The 13,024-nt window shown below is 39.9% G+C and overlaps 1 protein-coding gene across 5 annotated transcripts in view; it reads right to left on the bottom strand.

Annotated features, from left to right (window-relative positions):
* The window catches only part of AK9 (adenylate kinase 9), a 91,845-nt gene that overhangs the window by 43,442 nt on the left and 35,379 nt on the right, over positions 1-13,024 (bottom strand). For all 5 annotated transcript variants that reach the window (XM_089530589.1, XM_089530587.1, XM_089530591.1 and 2 more), the window contains exons 15-21: positions 12,510-12,578; positions 10,767-10,927; positions 8,993-9,149; positions 7,338-7,452; positions 6,674-6,729; positions 3,229-3,357; positions 1,556-1,630 (exon numbers count right to left, since the gene is read on the bottom strand). In XM_089530589.1, coding sequence (XP_089386715.1) covers positions 1,556-1,630; positions 3,229-3,357; positions 6,674-6,729; positions 7,338-7,452; positions 8,993-9,149; positions 10,767-10,927; positions 12,510-12,578 — 762 coding nt within the window. The remainder of the gene's footprint in view (positions 1-1,555; positions 1,631-3,228; positions 3,358-6,673; positions 6,730-7,337; positions 7,453-8,992; positions 9,150-10,766; positions 10,928-12,509; positions 12,579-13,024) is intronic.

The following is a 13,024-nucleotide window of genomic DNA, read 5'->3' as shown; positions in this document are numbered from 1 at the left end:
CTTCTTGGCTATGGTGCCTTGACTGAGGAAAGCCCTCCCCTTGGAGATCCAACTAGCACTAGCATTGGTTTCCAAACCATGGCTTCTAGCAAATGCTTTGGGGAACTACCATATATACTCAACTATAATGGGCAGGTTTGGGGGCCAAAGTTATGGATTTTGGTATGACCTGTGGCTTAATCCAGGGTAAAACTTTGAGGCTCCTCAGGTCCATGGTGGCTCTTCAGGATTTCCACAGCAGTGAACAGAGGCTGTTTCTGTGCCGTGGTGAGGAAGCACCCAAGAGCCTTGATTGCAGCCAATTTTTCCTTGGAGTGGGGTTAAACAGTCACAGACGCCCTCTGCCCATTCAATCCTGCCAAGAAACCTACTTTTACAGTAGATTCTCCCTGGAATGGAAGCTCTTTACAGTTGGTCCATCCACAATTGTCTGCAGCAGCTGGCTTGCCTTCTCACAGAGGATGAGGAGAAGGTGGGGGTTGAAGAGTTAGTTGGGGGGAGAGCCAAATGTAAGGAGCTAAGGCAGGGAGGAAGAGAAAGTGTGTGCATGCGTGCATGCTGGACTAGGGAAAGTGGAGAGGAAGGGGTGTGTTTGTGACTGGATCAACTGTTGCTCCCATAAAAATAAAAAATCGCCCTGTACTCGCTCTGCTTCCAGCAGCCCATTCCCAGGCACTGAGGAAAAGTGGGAAGGAAGGTGTGTGTGTGTGTGTTTGTCACTGAATGAGCTGCCATCATCGGCATTACCATATCAACCTGTATATAAGTCGACCCAGAATTTTGGGGTCAATTTTTGGGCATAAATTTCTTGACTTACAGATGAGTATATAGAGTAATTTGTTTCTAAATATACACGTAAATGGCTTCAAATTGTTGCAACTTTTTAGATGTTTTTAACTGTTGTTATGTTTATTATGTTTTTATCTTGCTTAAATTAATCATTGTTTTAATGTTGTTTTAATCTGGACATGTTTTAAACTGTTTATATTGTACGCTGCCTGAGATCCCATAATAAAAGGTGGGATAGAAATGTTGTAATAAATAATAATAATAAATAAATAAAATTAGCATGATGGTTGTCTCTGGCATGGAAAGTGTTGTGAGGGAAGATAGCAAGCCTAGCTTCTCTTATGGGAGCATCTCAGAGTCTGTGAGTGGCCACCAGAAAGGCTCTCTTTTAACCTTCTGTCTCATTGTCTAAGAAAACCACAAAGAATGCATAGGGTTGCCTTAAGTTGAGAAGTAACTTGAAGGCACGCACACACTGTTCTGTCTAGATTGGAGCCCACCATTGTATACATGATGGTAGCTAGCTGATAGTACTTAGAAAGAAAAAATCTTCCTGACTGTTTTTGTGACTATGCTCCTGACTGAGGTCACCTTAAACTAAACTTTGGTGTTGTATAAATTAGTTCCAGAGCCTAGATACAGTACAAGCTCAATGTTTACAGGAACAGTAACAATGTTGATAGCTCATGGTCATCTGTGAGATGAAATATATTTTACAAACAGGCAAATTAAAAAAAAAAGTATTACTTAAATGCACAAATCTCACCAGTCTTAGATTCCTCATGTTCTTTCAAATCTATAGATTTCTGTTCTTCAGGCTGACCTTCAATTAATTCTGATTCTGGCATTGGAGACATAAAAGTATGCAGTCAGTGTACTGGGGTTCATTATTTAACTGTGATTCCTCACCCTCCTGACTGTTATCAAAAGTAAAACTAAAAAAGGTGAGCAAAGTCATAGAATCATAGAGTTGGAAGGATCCCTATGGTCCATCGGGTCCAACTCCCCACTCATTGCAGAACCTCCAGCTAGAACAACCCCAGCAGATAGCTGTCCTGCCTCCTTTGGAAGACATCCAGAGGAGACCTCATCATCTCTCTAGGCAATTGGTTCCATTACCAAACTGCTCTCACTGTCAATAGGTTACATCAAATGTTACCCTCCAGTAACTTAAAACTATTACATCTAGTTCTACCCTCCGAAGCAGCAGAGAACAAGCCTGCACCCTCCTCTTGGTGGCATTCCTTGAGGTATTTAAAGAGTGCAATCAGTGTAAACTCATATTGCCACATTTTGCTGGCAACATGGCCTCAAGAATTCCGTCCTGTAATTTCACTTTAAAATAAAATTTGCAGGGAGCATGAGCCTTGTTTATTTTAAAGCACTTTCCTTGATGTTTCACTAAAGTATGATGCAGCTTAGAAAAAAGACATAGCAAAAAATAAATAAATAAATAAATAAAAAATTTTTTTGAACTACAACTCCCAACTGGAGGATTCTGAGATTGGTTTCCAAAAGTCAAATCTTCCAGATATGGTGGTACAAAGTTCTTGTGCAATGTGTTTTAAAGTGAAAGTAAGGTGTGTTGTTGTTTTTTTTGCCATAGCTCAGGCATCAAACTTCTGCAGTGAGATGACAACTTTGGCAGAATGACAACAATGGAGCTGGGGTAGTTAAGTACAAGTAAGCATTTGATACGGAACACTGTTCTCCCCCTGCATTTGCAGGGGAAAAATTGTGGTTTTGATTATTTGCGAGGTCAGGGCTGCTGTGTATGCGCATACCTCCTCCTCCTTCCTCCTAGGCTTTACCCCCTCAGGAGGAAGAAGCCGGAAAGGTGCATCCTAACTAGAGTGAATGTGGAGGGTCGAACATAATTGTTATACAATGTTGTGATGCATTGTCACAGCCAGACACAGCTGTTTTACAAAGCTTTATTTTTACACTACAACAGTGGTTAAAAAATCTGGGCCCATGGCAACTTCCCTTGCTTGGGAGCAACTGATTATGCTGTGGATGTGGCCTGGTATGACTCATTGACATGTGTTTGTGATATGAGTTCAGTTCCTGCCATCTATGCCTTTTGGGATGGCTGAAGAATCATGTAGATCATACAGTGCATGCACACAATTTAAGTGTCATCTGTAAGTTTATAGAAGATTCCCTTTGTGTGTTAGTGTATGTGCACAATTATAAGGGCTGGGCATATGAAAGATACTACCAGTGACCTGAATGTCAGAACTGAACTATACAGAACAATATGTTTGGCTGTCAAACAAACAAACAAAAAAGGAAGACAAAGTAAGATGAATGCTTGGATGTCTCCCAGCAGTGGTGTTTTGACAGCATAACTATTACATTATTACATTGTTCAACCAGCAGAAAAGAAAAAATTACAAAGCAAACAGCAAAGAGTTTATTCTACTATACAGATCCAACCTCTAGATTTTGCTTCCTCTTTAGACACAGTAGATTCAGTTGCTTGTACTGTTTGGCCTGATTCAGTCTCAAACTGAATTTTGGACTGTGATTCAGATGGAGATTGCTGCTCTAGGTAGTCCATGGATTCTGTAAAAATAAGAAAAATCTACTCATGGCAACAGTTAAAAAGCCATTTTGCACCTTCATATGGTATGTTATAAATCATGTAAGGAAGGGCTCTACATATTCACAAGAAAATACAAAATTAGGTCTCTGTGCTTGATGTAACTTTACACAGGTATGTAACAGAACACAGAATTATTCTGAGGAAAAATTACAAATAAGTCTTGGACAACGATATCGATCATCACTAAAATAGTAATCTATTTATAACAAATCAAGAAGAAATTGGGATGTTTGCCTAGATAAACCATTAGTGGCAAGCCTTTGTCGCAGCAGTTCCGCAGTGCAGAATTCTTTCTCCTGGGATCAAATCACTCTTGAGATGTTTTAAATGGACCTTAAAAACTATTTTTTCTTTTAGCTGTTTTACAGAACTTTGAGTTTACATTTCCTCACACTACATAAGGACCACCTCGCTGCATCATGGAGGAATCCCCGAGGCACCAGGTGTATTTGAGGCTGGTACTGGCGGCCACATCCGGTGGTCTCACACAGCTGCATGGGACTGCTAGGTTTGGGAGATCTTGCAAGAGCTCCCGAAACCTTGGACCATCTTGCGAGATAGGAAGTCCTGCTCCCAGGCCTTGCGTGATTGGCCACTCTTGTGAGGCTGGAGGGTGGCACCAACAACGCCAGTGGGGGTCAGCTGGCACTGGATGATGTCCTACAACTGATGAAGGAAGCGGTTATTCCATCAATGCAGGGAGCAGCGGCGCTTGCAGCAACCCGGCCTACTGTGGCCGGTTTATATATATTCATGCCACAAACTATAGATGCTTATCAGGCCAGTGGGGCAATATTGGGGGTGCCTCATGGCACAGGGGGCAACATGGTGCCCTTGGCAGCAGCAGGTGGGCATGGGCCAACACAGTCTGGAAGTGTCGTTGGCGGTGGCTGGCACACAGATTGTGGCTAATCAACAATCGGATGGAGGCAGTCTGCCCTGTGATCCTCCACCTGTAGGTATGCCTGGTAGGGTGGCACCTTCCCAGGGATGGTCAGCTGTTGTGTGGGCATCCAGAGGCCAAAGTGGGGCCACACATCAGGTGGAGGAGGGCCCAAGGGACCTGCCCCAATTGTTGAGGGGATGGTAGACAATAATCTCCTGAAGCAGTTAATCAGTTAGGGTCCCCCAGTTTTCAGATGGTTGGGACACCACCTGATCATCTTGAGGGAGAGAGAGGCAGGCTAGCTCCAAGAGGCCTGCCTGGAAGAAGACAAGCCCTCCCTCCGTTCCATCTGCCTTGGTCCAGGCCTCAGAGGGAGAGAAGAATGCTGGACCTGATTCCCTCCCCCCCGTCACCATTCCCTTCTCCTTTTGAGTCGTGTCTTTTAGATTGTGAGCCTGAGGGCAGGGAACCGTCTATTATCCCCTCTGTTGTAAACCGCTCGGATTCCCAGTGATTGGGCGGTATATAAATAAATCCTATTATTATTATTATTATTATTATTATTATTATTATTATTATTTATCAGCTGGCAGCCTTGCAGCAGCCTTCTCCTGAGGACACTGCCCAGCCATCATCATTGGGTGGGACAGCTACTGCTAACCAACCTACCCCATCCATGCCACCTCTGAAGTGAATTGTGGCAAGAGCTTCAGCATGTAACCCCTATGGGGATGTGTCTCTCCCATTGAGGGGACACCTTCAGCCAGCCAAAAAAGAGTGTATTTGGAAGGGAGATTATGTAGGCATCTTCTCCCTGTTGTATAGAGAACCGGGTCCTCGAGTCCTGATGAAGGATGGAGTTCTATTGAACCTCCCGAGGTAACTAGAACAGTCTAAGCACCCCAAGATGGAGAGGAATTTTGTTAATTGGATAGTGCAATGGACTATATACATGGGGTTAGTTATTGAGGCACAGTTGGAGAGGGCCCAGGATTTGGTTAAATACCAGGAGATTATGATGAAGGCATACACTAGTTCCTGCGAGATGGCCTGGCTTCAATACAATGAACAGTTCCATATGTGAGCAGCTTTAGAATGCCCCCTTTCCTGGAGCTGCAAACAATCTGAGCTCTTGTCAGATGTCATAGTGGGGGCCTCCCCTTATAACCAGTGCAACAGTGGCTTTGTGTCACTAATCACCCAGTCTAAAGTGAAATTTGTGAGACATGCCACAGCTGATAGGTAAGGCATGGGTGTCTGGTCGGAGTTTAATGCAGATTAAATGCAGGAGGCAGAGCTGCTGGTATGACCACCACTGAGAAGGCCCTCTTTCATGTCTCCACCAATTGCACTTGTGATGGGGGAGTGACTGAGAGAAAGGCTCTCCTGAGGATCTCAGGGCCGGGGCTGGCTCATACAGGCAGATAGATCTGCCAAATAACCTGGACATGAACCATATACATCTGTTATTCTGTATGTGATGGCAGCTTACATCCCACACAGGATCTACATATTCAGAAGGAAAGCACGTTTATCTAACTAGATATTCTAATGAGACAGGTTTGGACTAAATTATCTCTTGGGATGCCTTCCAGCTCTTTTCAAACTGGTGGGGCCAATAGGATTAAGGGAGGTTATTTTAATGACTCCAGCAGAGTGGCCATTTACCTTATTAATAAACACACTTCCTGTTGTGGAAATTGGGCCATTAAAATAAATATGTGTGCTTGTGTACTATGGAATAACTGCTTTCTTAAATGCTTCTGCATACTCGTGTTTATCTATTTGTTGGCATATTCTATTTTGGTGAACACTCCAAATATGTGAAGTTTACAAAGGCTACCTGCAGCAATGGGTGACATGGCCATCAAAACCTCACTTCCTCTGCTTTGCCGAGAATTGGAGTAGATTTTAAGGAGCATATATAATTAACTTAATTTTTACCAACACAATGTGATGAGAATTTTGCAACTTCAAAAACTGGGGATTCATTTTGTAAGTTTTTCTACATCCTTCCCACCTGTCATGTACTTTAGTTTATAAAACAGTGGACAAGGACTGACTTGTGTCAACAGTGCATACTATTAGGTGTTTTATAAAAACAATAACAATAATAAATCTTTACAATCCTTGTTAAATGAAACATGAACTAATATAATGTGGATATCATCTAAAAACATTAACCATGATTATTCTGGTGAGAACAAAAGTATCCTTTTCAACTACCAATAGAAAAAAAAGGAAACAAGAAATTGGTCAGAGATGTCAATAAAATATGATCTGACATTTACATATAATATTGTACAACTATTGTAACAACAACAACAACAACAATTATGTCTGACTAGTTCCTGTGAGCTGACTAGTTCCATCAGCTTCAAGTTCTTTACCTCTATCTTCAGCAGCTTCTTCAGCTTGCAATCTCAACATTTCTTGTAGTTCTCTTCTGCAAAAAGAAGATAGCACAGATTGTACAATACGGTTGAAACAAAGAAATATCTTAACAAATATCTGACAATAGAAAAATCTCTTCAGTACATTAAACAGTTGGTATCTTCCATGAGATAAATCTTCCATCTTAAAATACTACTTTATAGTGCAATCCTGTACATAGCTAAGAAGTAAATTCCATTGAATTCATTGGAGCCCACTTACTTGCAAGTAGGTTCCACTGAACTCAATAGCACTTATGCCTGTAGACATAAATAAGACTTTGCTGTTAGCGTGGCACATGAATAATACTTAGAGTAAACACTGTGTTTTTAAGCCACAGCAATATATATTCGTGACTGATTTTATTGACTATTTTACTGGGAATTGTTGTTTTTGATGCTATTTTAGGGTGGGAGGGAGATAGGGAATTAGAATTTGATATGTCTTGCTATGTTTTTACTTGTGGCTTGTTGTGTAGTGTTTTTATTGTTCTTTTGTTTGTTGTTACCCACCTCGATCCAATACACAGAGTGGCGGGATACAAATAAATATTATTATTATTATTATTATTATGTACGACTTATAATTAAATAATGATACTGTGTTTTTCAAATGTTTTACTTTGTTTCTTCCTCCTCTTGTTTCTTCTTTAAAGCTTCTTCTGTTAGTCTCTTTATAATCTTTGCATCAATTTCTTCTTTACTTGCTTGGTACAATCGACTTACTAACATCCTTCCTGAAATGTAATAGAACAGAATAAAAAGGAATAAGACACCATGGACACCTTAGGAATTACAGACCTTAAAAAAATATAACTAAATTTTATAAAAAATTGCTATGCTTTCCTCACATTTGGAAAGAAATAATAGCATGTTTTAGTAACAGAGAATGTTTTTGAAGTGTTTTTAGGGGGACTTTTTTGATGTTTCAAGGTAGTAAATGTTTTTTAAAAGCTTAAATTCCTCTCCCCCCCCCCCCCCATCATAGTTGTTAACCCTATTATCAACTGCCTGCTCAGGTCTTGCAGGTTCAGCAATGTGGCTTCGTTGACTGAGTTTATCTATCTATAACGTGGTCTTCCTCTTTTCCTATTGCCTTCTACCTTATCAAATATTATTGTATTATCTAGTCATGTTTTCTCATGATATAGTCAAAGTATCACTATCTCAGTTTAGTCATCTTGGCTTCTAGGGAGACATGCCTGGATCACCCGATCTGGGCATCAGAAGGGAGGTAGAAGGGGCCGCACGAACTCTCTCCTGATCCCTCCGATGCCTGGATCAACTGTTTCAGGCATGGGAGGGGTCAGGAGAGACCTTGTGGATAACTAAATCCTTGAATTCCAAGTTTGCGAATTAGGAGGGACGATTGTATTTGTCTTTTTAGCAGTCCACAGTATCTGTAGAACTCTACTCCAGCACCACATTTCAAATGAATTTTCTTCCTATCAGTTTTTTTCACTGTCTAGCTTTCAAGCCATACATAGAAACTGGAAGTACGATAACAAGGACATTTGTAACTTTAGTATTTAATGGTCTATCTTTACACTTCAGGATCTTGTCTAGTTCCTTCTCTGGACAATCAGAAACGAAGACATAACCTGGAAAATATTAAAACACCAGAGCCCCTTCTAAACACAAGCAGAGACTTAAGGGTGCAGTATTTTACATATTAATGAATGAAACCTTATACTAGAAAGGAACTATATAGTTGTCCCTCTGTTTGTGTGGGAGATCTGTTCTGCGGCGAAAATGGAGGCTCGCACATATTTAAGCCTCATAAACTTCAATAGGGCGCGGCATGGTTACATGCACCATTAGAATGAATGGAGGTCGCCCCTCTGCACATAATCGAGGTCATGGATCCGAGATCCGCAAATTAGGAGGGGCGACTGTATTAGTTTGTGGAAATGTGTGTGCGTTTGTGTACAGGGGTGTATGTATGTGGATGCATTTGTGTACAGTATTTTACTTCTTGCATACTGAGCCTTATGTCTCATATAGTCTAGCCCAGTAGTTTCCCAACTTTGGTCTTCTAAGTGTTTTGGACTTCCATTTTCAGAATTCTTGACTATTGGCCAGGCTAACTGACACTTCTGGGCAAATCAACATTTGGGAACTACTGGCCTAGCCAGTGTGGTCAGTGGCATGGGACTGTGGGAAAGGTAGTCCAAAATGTTTGGAGAACCAAAGATTCCCTCACCCCATTGTCACATGCAGTCATACATAATAAAATACATTTTGATTTAGAATGATCACTTCTTAAAAAGCACCAACCATTTTGTTCAACATTCTTTAAACAAATCACAAGATCAGGAAGAAGTCCTTTTTCTGACAAAGCTGCCCAATGCTCTACCAGTGGAGGAAAATTATCTATTACCCATCCTCCTTTAGCTGCAGCTTCTGGGTATCTGTCCTTATTTGTTTCAGAAATCTGAAATAAAACACCACAATTAATAACATGTTAAATGGTTTGAAATACAGAATTGCCAGGAAATTGTTAAACTAATGACACAATGAAATATCAGTTATTTTGACTGTATTTTTGTGTGTGCATTGGAATTCTTGTAAACCACACCAGAGCCCCTTCTAAACTCAACTATAAGTCAACCTCATGTATAAGTCGAGGACAGGTTTTGGGGCCAAAATTATGGATTTTGATATGACCCATGGATAAGTTGAGGGTAAAACCTAAGGGCATGTAACAAAAGTTCTAAAGGATGAAGCAAAAGAAAACGATGCCAAAGAACTTACAAAATTCCAGGAGGCATAACTACTTGTATTCACACTAAAGGCTGGATGGATGAGAGTGTAGAGGGGACAGATTATATTCTTGCCTTTCACCAGAGAATAATTCTAATTATAAAAAGGGAACCAAAGTACAATACATAAACTGACCCATGGATAAGTCGATTCTGGTTTTTGGGGCCAATTTTTTGACTAAAATTTCTAGACTTATACATGAGCATATACAGTACACTATCTATCAGGAAGAAAATAGTGACTTGTATGATTCTCACAATCCAGAGTTGCTTCCACACAAGCTCATTTCTCTGGAATTGCCAGCCTATGTTCACTTTTAAAAATCATCCAGACAATATAGTTTTCAAATTATTGTATTCCAGAGATATGTGCACGATTCTCCACCCCAACCATCTTTCCCCCAAACCTCTTTTGTGTCATTTTGTGTGTGTGAATAGACAAAGAACAATGTTTTCTTTTTCGTAAATCAATGCTTTTGGCCTGCACAATAAACAATGATTTTTTTAAAAAATAACTGTGCAGTGTTAAAAACTCGAGTGTGGAAATAACCTTAGCAAGGGAAGTATATTGGCTGAAATATGACATCACAGTCACATACTAGCTTCCACAGAATTTATTCCATAGAATAAATGGCTTCTGTAACTAGAGATAGAAGATGAGCAGGTAAAAGAGTAAATCATAAGATGGTTCAAAATCTTTGTGCATATTGTCCATATGGATGTATGAGGAAATGTGTGGTCCAAAGATGTAAAATATACTTTGTGCAGTAGTTTTAAAAATGACTCTGTATAAGATAGTGTATGGTAACTAACCATACATTATGATTATCTTATACAGGTTTTCTTTTAAACTACTGCACAAAATAAATTTTATATCCTTGGACCATTTTTGGACACTTGTACGTGGAAAGCATCATACAGTACAAAGAACAGGCATAGACTTAGAAGAAGGAGGAAGGGACATCAACAATCTAAGATATGCAGATGACACAATATTATTAGCTTTTCTTAATTCTAACAAATTGGCAGCTCTCAGCTAATTCTAACATTTTGCTACAGAATGAAACTTTTTTTAACCTAATACTATGTTAACATTAGATCTCATATTTAAATTATTATCTATAACAATCTAAATTATAATATTCTTTGTTTAATGTATTACTTATGTTACCGTAGCTATCTATGTCACACACAGAATTTAAAATGAAAATATATAAAAACACAAATTATTAAAATTGTTTTTTACAACTATATCTTTCATTTGATACTGGAGCTTTTTTTTTTTTTACCGCTGCAATGGCTTCTTCCAATACTCCAGCATATACTTCTGGTGGCAGCAATATTGGAGATATCATTGCAGCTTCTATAGCTTGCTGTACAAACTCTTGAACATCAGGGTGGTCAGGAGATACATCTGATACTGTTTGCTTCATTGAGGACTCTGTTAATTCTGTTATAAACATGCAAAAGTGAATACAGAACCATGTAGGTACCAATTAATGAAATGCAGTTAGTGTTGTTTGGCTGACAGAAGGCTTTTAGTCTCCTAATTTTTGATGTAACTGTGCATGATACCAAAGGCATAGGCAAAAATATGAAGCAAACCAATAAAAAAACTTAAAAAGGAAAGCACATAGGAAGAACAAGAGACAACTAGAGATGGTATTAAGTTGGGAAAAAATGGAGGAAAGCAAACTCCTGATCTAGGCAAGGATTTATAACTTTCAAAGATACCCAGCATTCTGACAAAGGTCACTTTGGGGTGTTCCTTCCCTTGAGCCCCTCAATACACACCGAAAGAACAAGGATAGAATATGCTGACTTAGTATTGATTCTAAGTGAGAGCAGGCAAATCCCATAAGAAAATAAGGTTTTCCAGTAAGAAAATAAGGTAGGCTGTTCCTGTTTTTGAAAACATATTTAGGGGATTTGGGACCTTCTTTGAAAGTTTCTTTGTTGGAGATATATGCCTACCTCTCCACACTGCTCTAATATATCCAGAGCATTTTAATCAGATTACTAACTCAAGGCAGGATTAGGAACCCATCATGCCAGTCACCAAGCTGTCTCCCCAATCAAGGTGCATTCAGAACCAAGATAATTTATGCCTTTCAGGATCAGAATACCTCAAATATCTTCTTGCATGAGTCTGCCCAGATATTAAGACTTATTATATCAGAAGCCCTTCTTCAAATCTCTGTATCATTTTAATTAAGACAGAATGGATCCAGGATAAGATCTACTCTGTTATTGAGCCTGCCTTTCCAATATACTCTCCAAATGAAGTCAGCTGGGCTTTTGGTTTGCACTAGCTTTAGTCCGATAGTTTTTCCTGGCTTTTGTACAAAGGAATTTAGGGCGCAAACAGACAGGCCAAAATAAAGATGCTTTGGGACACTTTGGAGGTTTGGGAGCTATTTGGAGGTAAGGACTAGAGTGCAGCTTTGGTGCAGCTTCTGGCTTCTTAAGATGTGTGTGTCATTTAAATAGCATACCTCCAAAGTGACCCGAAGCAGCTTTATTTTGACCTGTCTGTTTGGGCGCTAAGGCGCGTTACAGAGTGCCGAAAAGCGGCGCTCTGCCTGCGCCGTCATTAGCTGTGCCGAGAAGCCCCAGCGGCCAAACCGCGAGGCTTCCCGGCACAGCTAAAAAGCGCCAAAATAGCGCTTCTTCTTGCATCGCGGAAATGACGCGACGAGGCGCCATGTGTATAGGGCGCAGCCATTTTTACGCCCCTGTCACGTGCTAGGGGTGAGGCCGGTATGGACGCTAGGTCCTCGGCCAACCCCTAGCACGTGATGGGGGTGCCGCAAAGACCCATGCAGAACTGGCCTTAGTTTCCCATTTCCCCTTAAATAAGTACCTTTACTGAAGTTTTGGTTTAACAGCACTATAATTTGTTTTGAGAAATGTTTGGCCTGTACAAAAATATTGCATCAATATTTGAAACAAACAAATAAATACATTCTACTATTACCAGGACAACTTTCCTTACAAACATTTACTATTAGTAATGTAGTTATCAACAATACCAGTTTGAACTGCAGTCTGGGATGAAGACAGTTCTTCAGTTTCATCTTCTTCTTTTATACTAGTACTCCCTATAGCGGTAGAAGGGGGAAATAATGTGTAAAACTTTTTTGCACATGTATTGCATTCCTGCTCCTAAAACCAACCATTTTATTTTTTTAATTATAATTTTTATTCATTTAAAACATATATAAAAAACATTTATCATTCCTACAAAATCTAAAATACCTCAAAACAAACATACAAAGGAAAAAGACAATAAACACATAAAACATAATGACAAGGAGAATACCATTTTATGACTATATGTGGGGTGTAGATAATGATGGGTAGAGATTTCCCAATCACGACTGGAGAGTGAGGAGATGCAACAGTTTTTTGCCCCAGCAGGAAAAACATATGAAAATACATATGTCTTTCTAACCAGGACAAATAGTAGTTTCAGGTGGGGGGATTTTGATCATGAAAACAGCACTAAGGGAAAGAATGAAGCTTCTGTTTATGTGTCATAATCCTG

The sequence above is a fragment of the Sceloporus occidentalis genome, unplaced genomic scaffold (genome assembly GCF_023333645.1).
Source record: "Sceloporus occidentalis isolate IW3139 unplaced genomic scaffold, rSceOcc1.0.p SCAF_6, whole genome shotgun sequence".
NCBI classification, from domain to species: Eukaryota; Metazoa; Chordata; class Lepidosauria; order Squamata; family Phrynosomatidae; genus Sceloporus; species Sceloporus occidentalis.
This window is presented reverse-complemented; position numbering and strand designations above follow the sequence as displayed.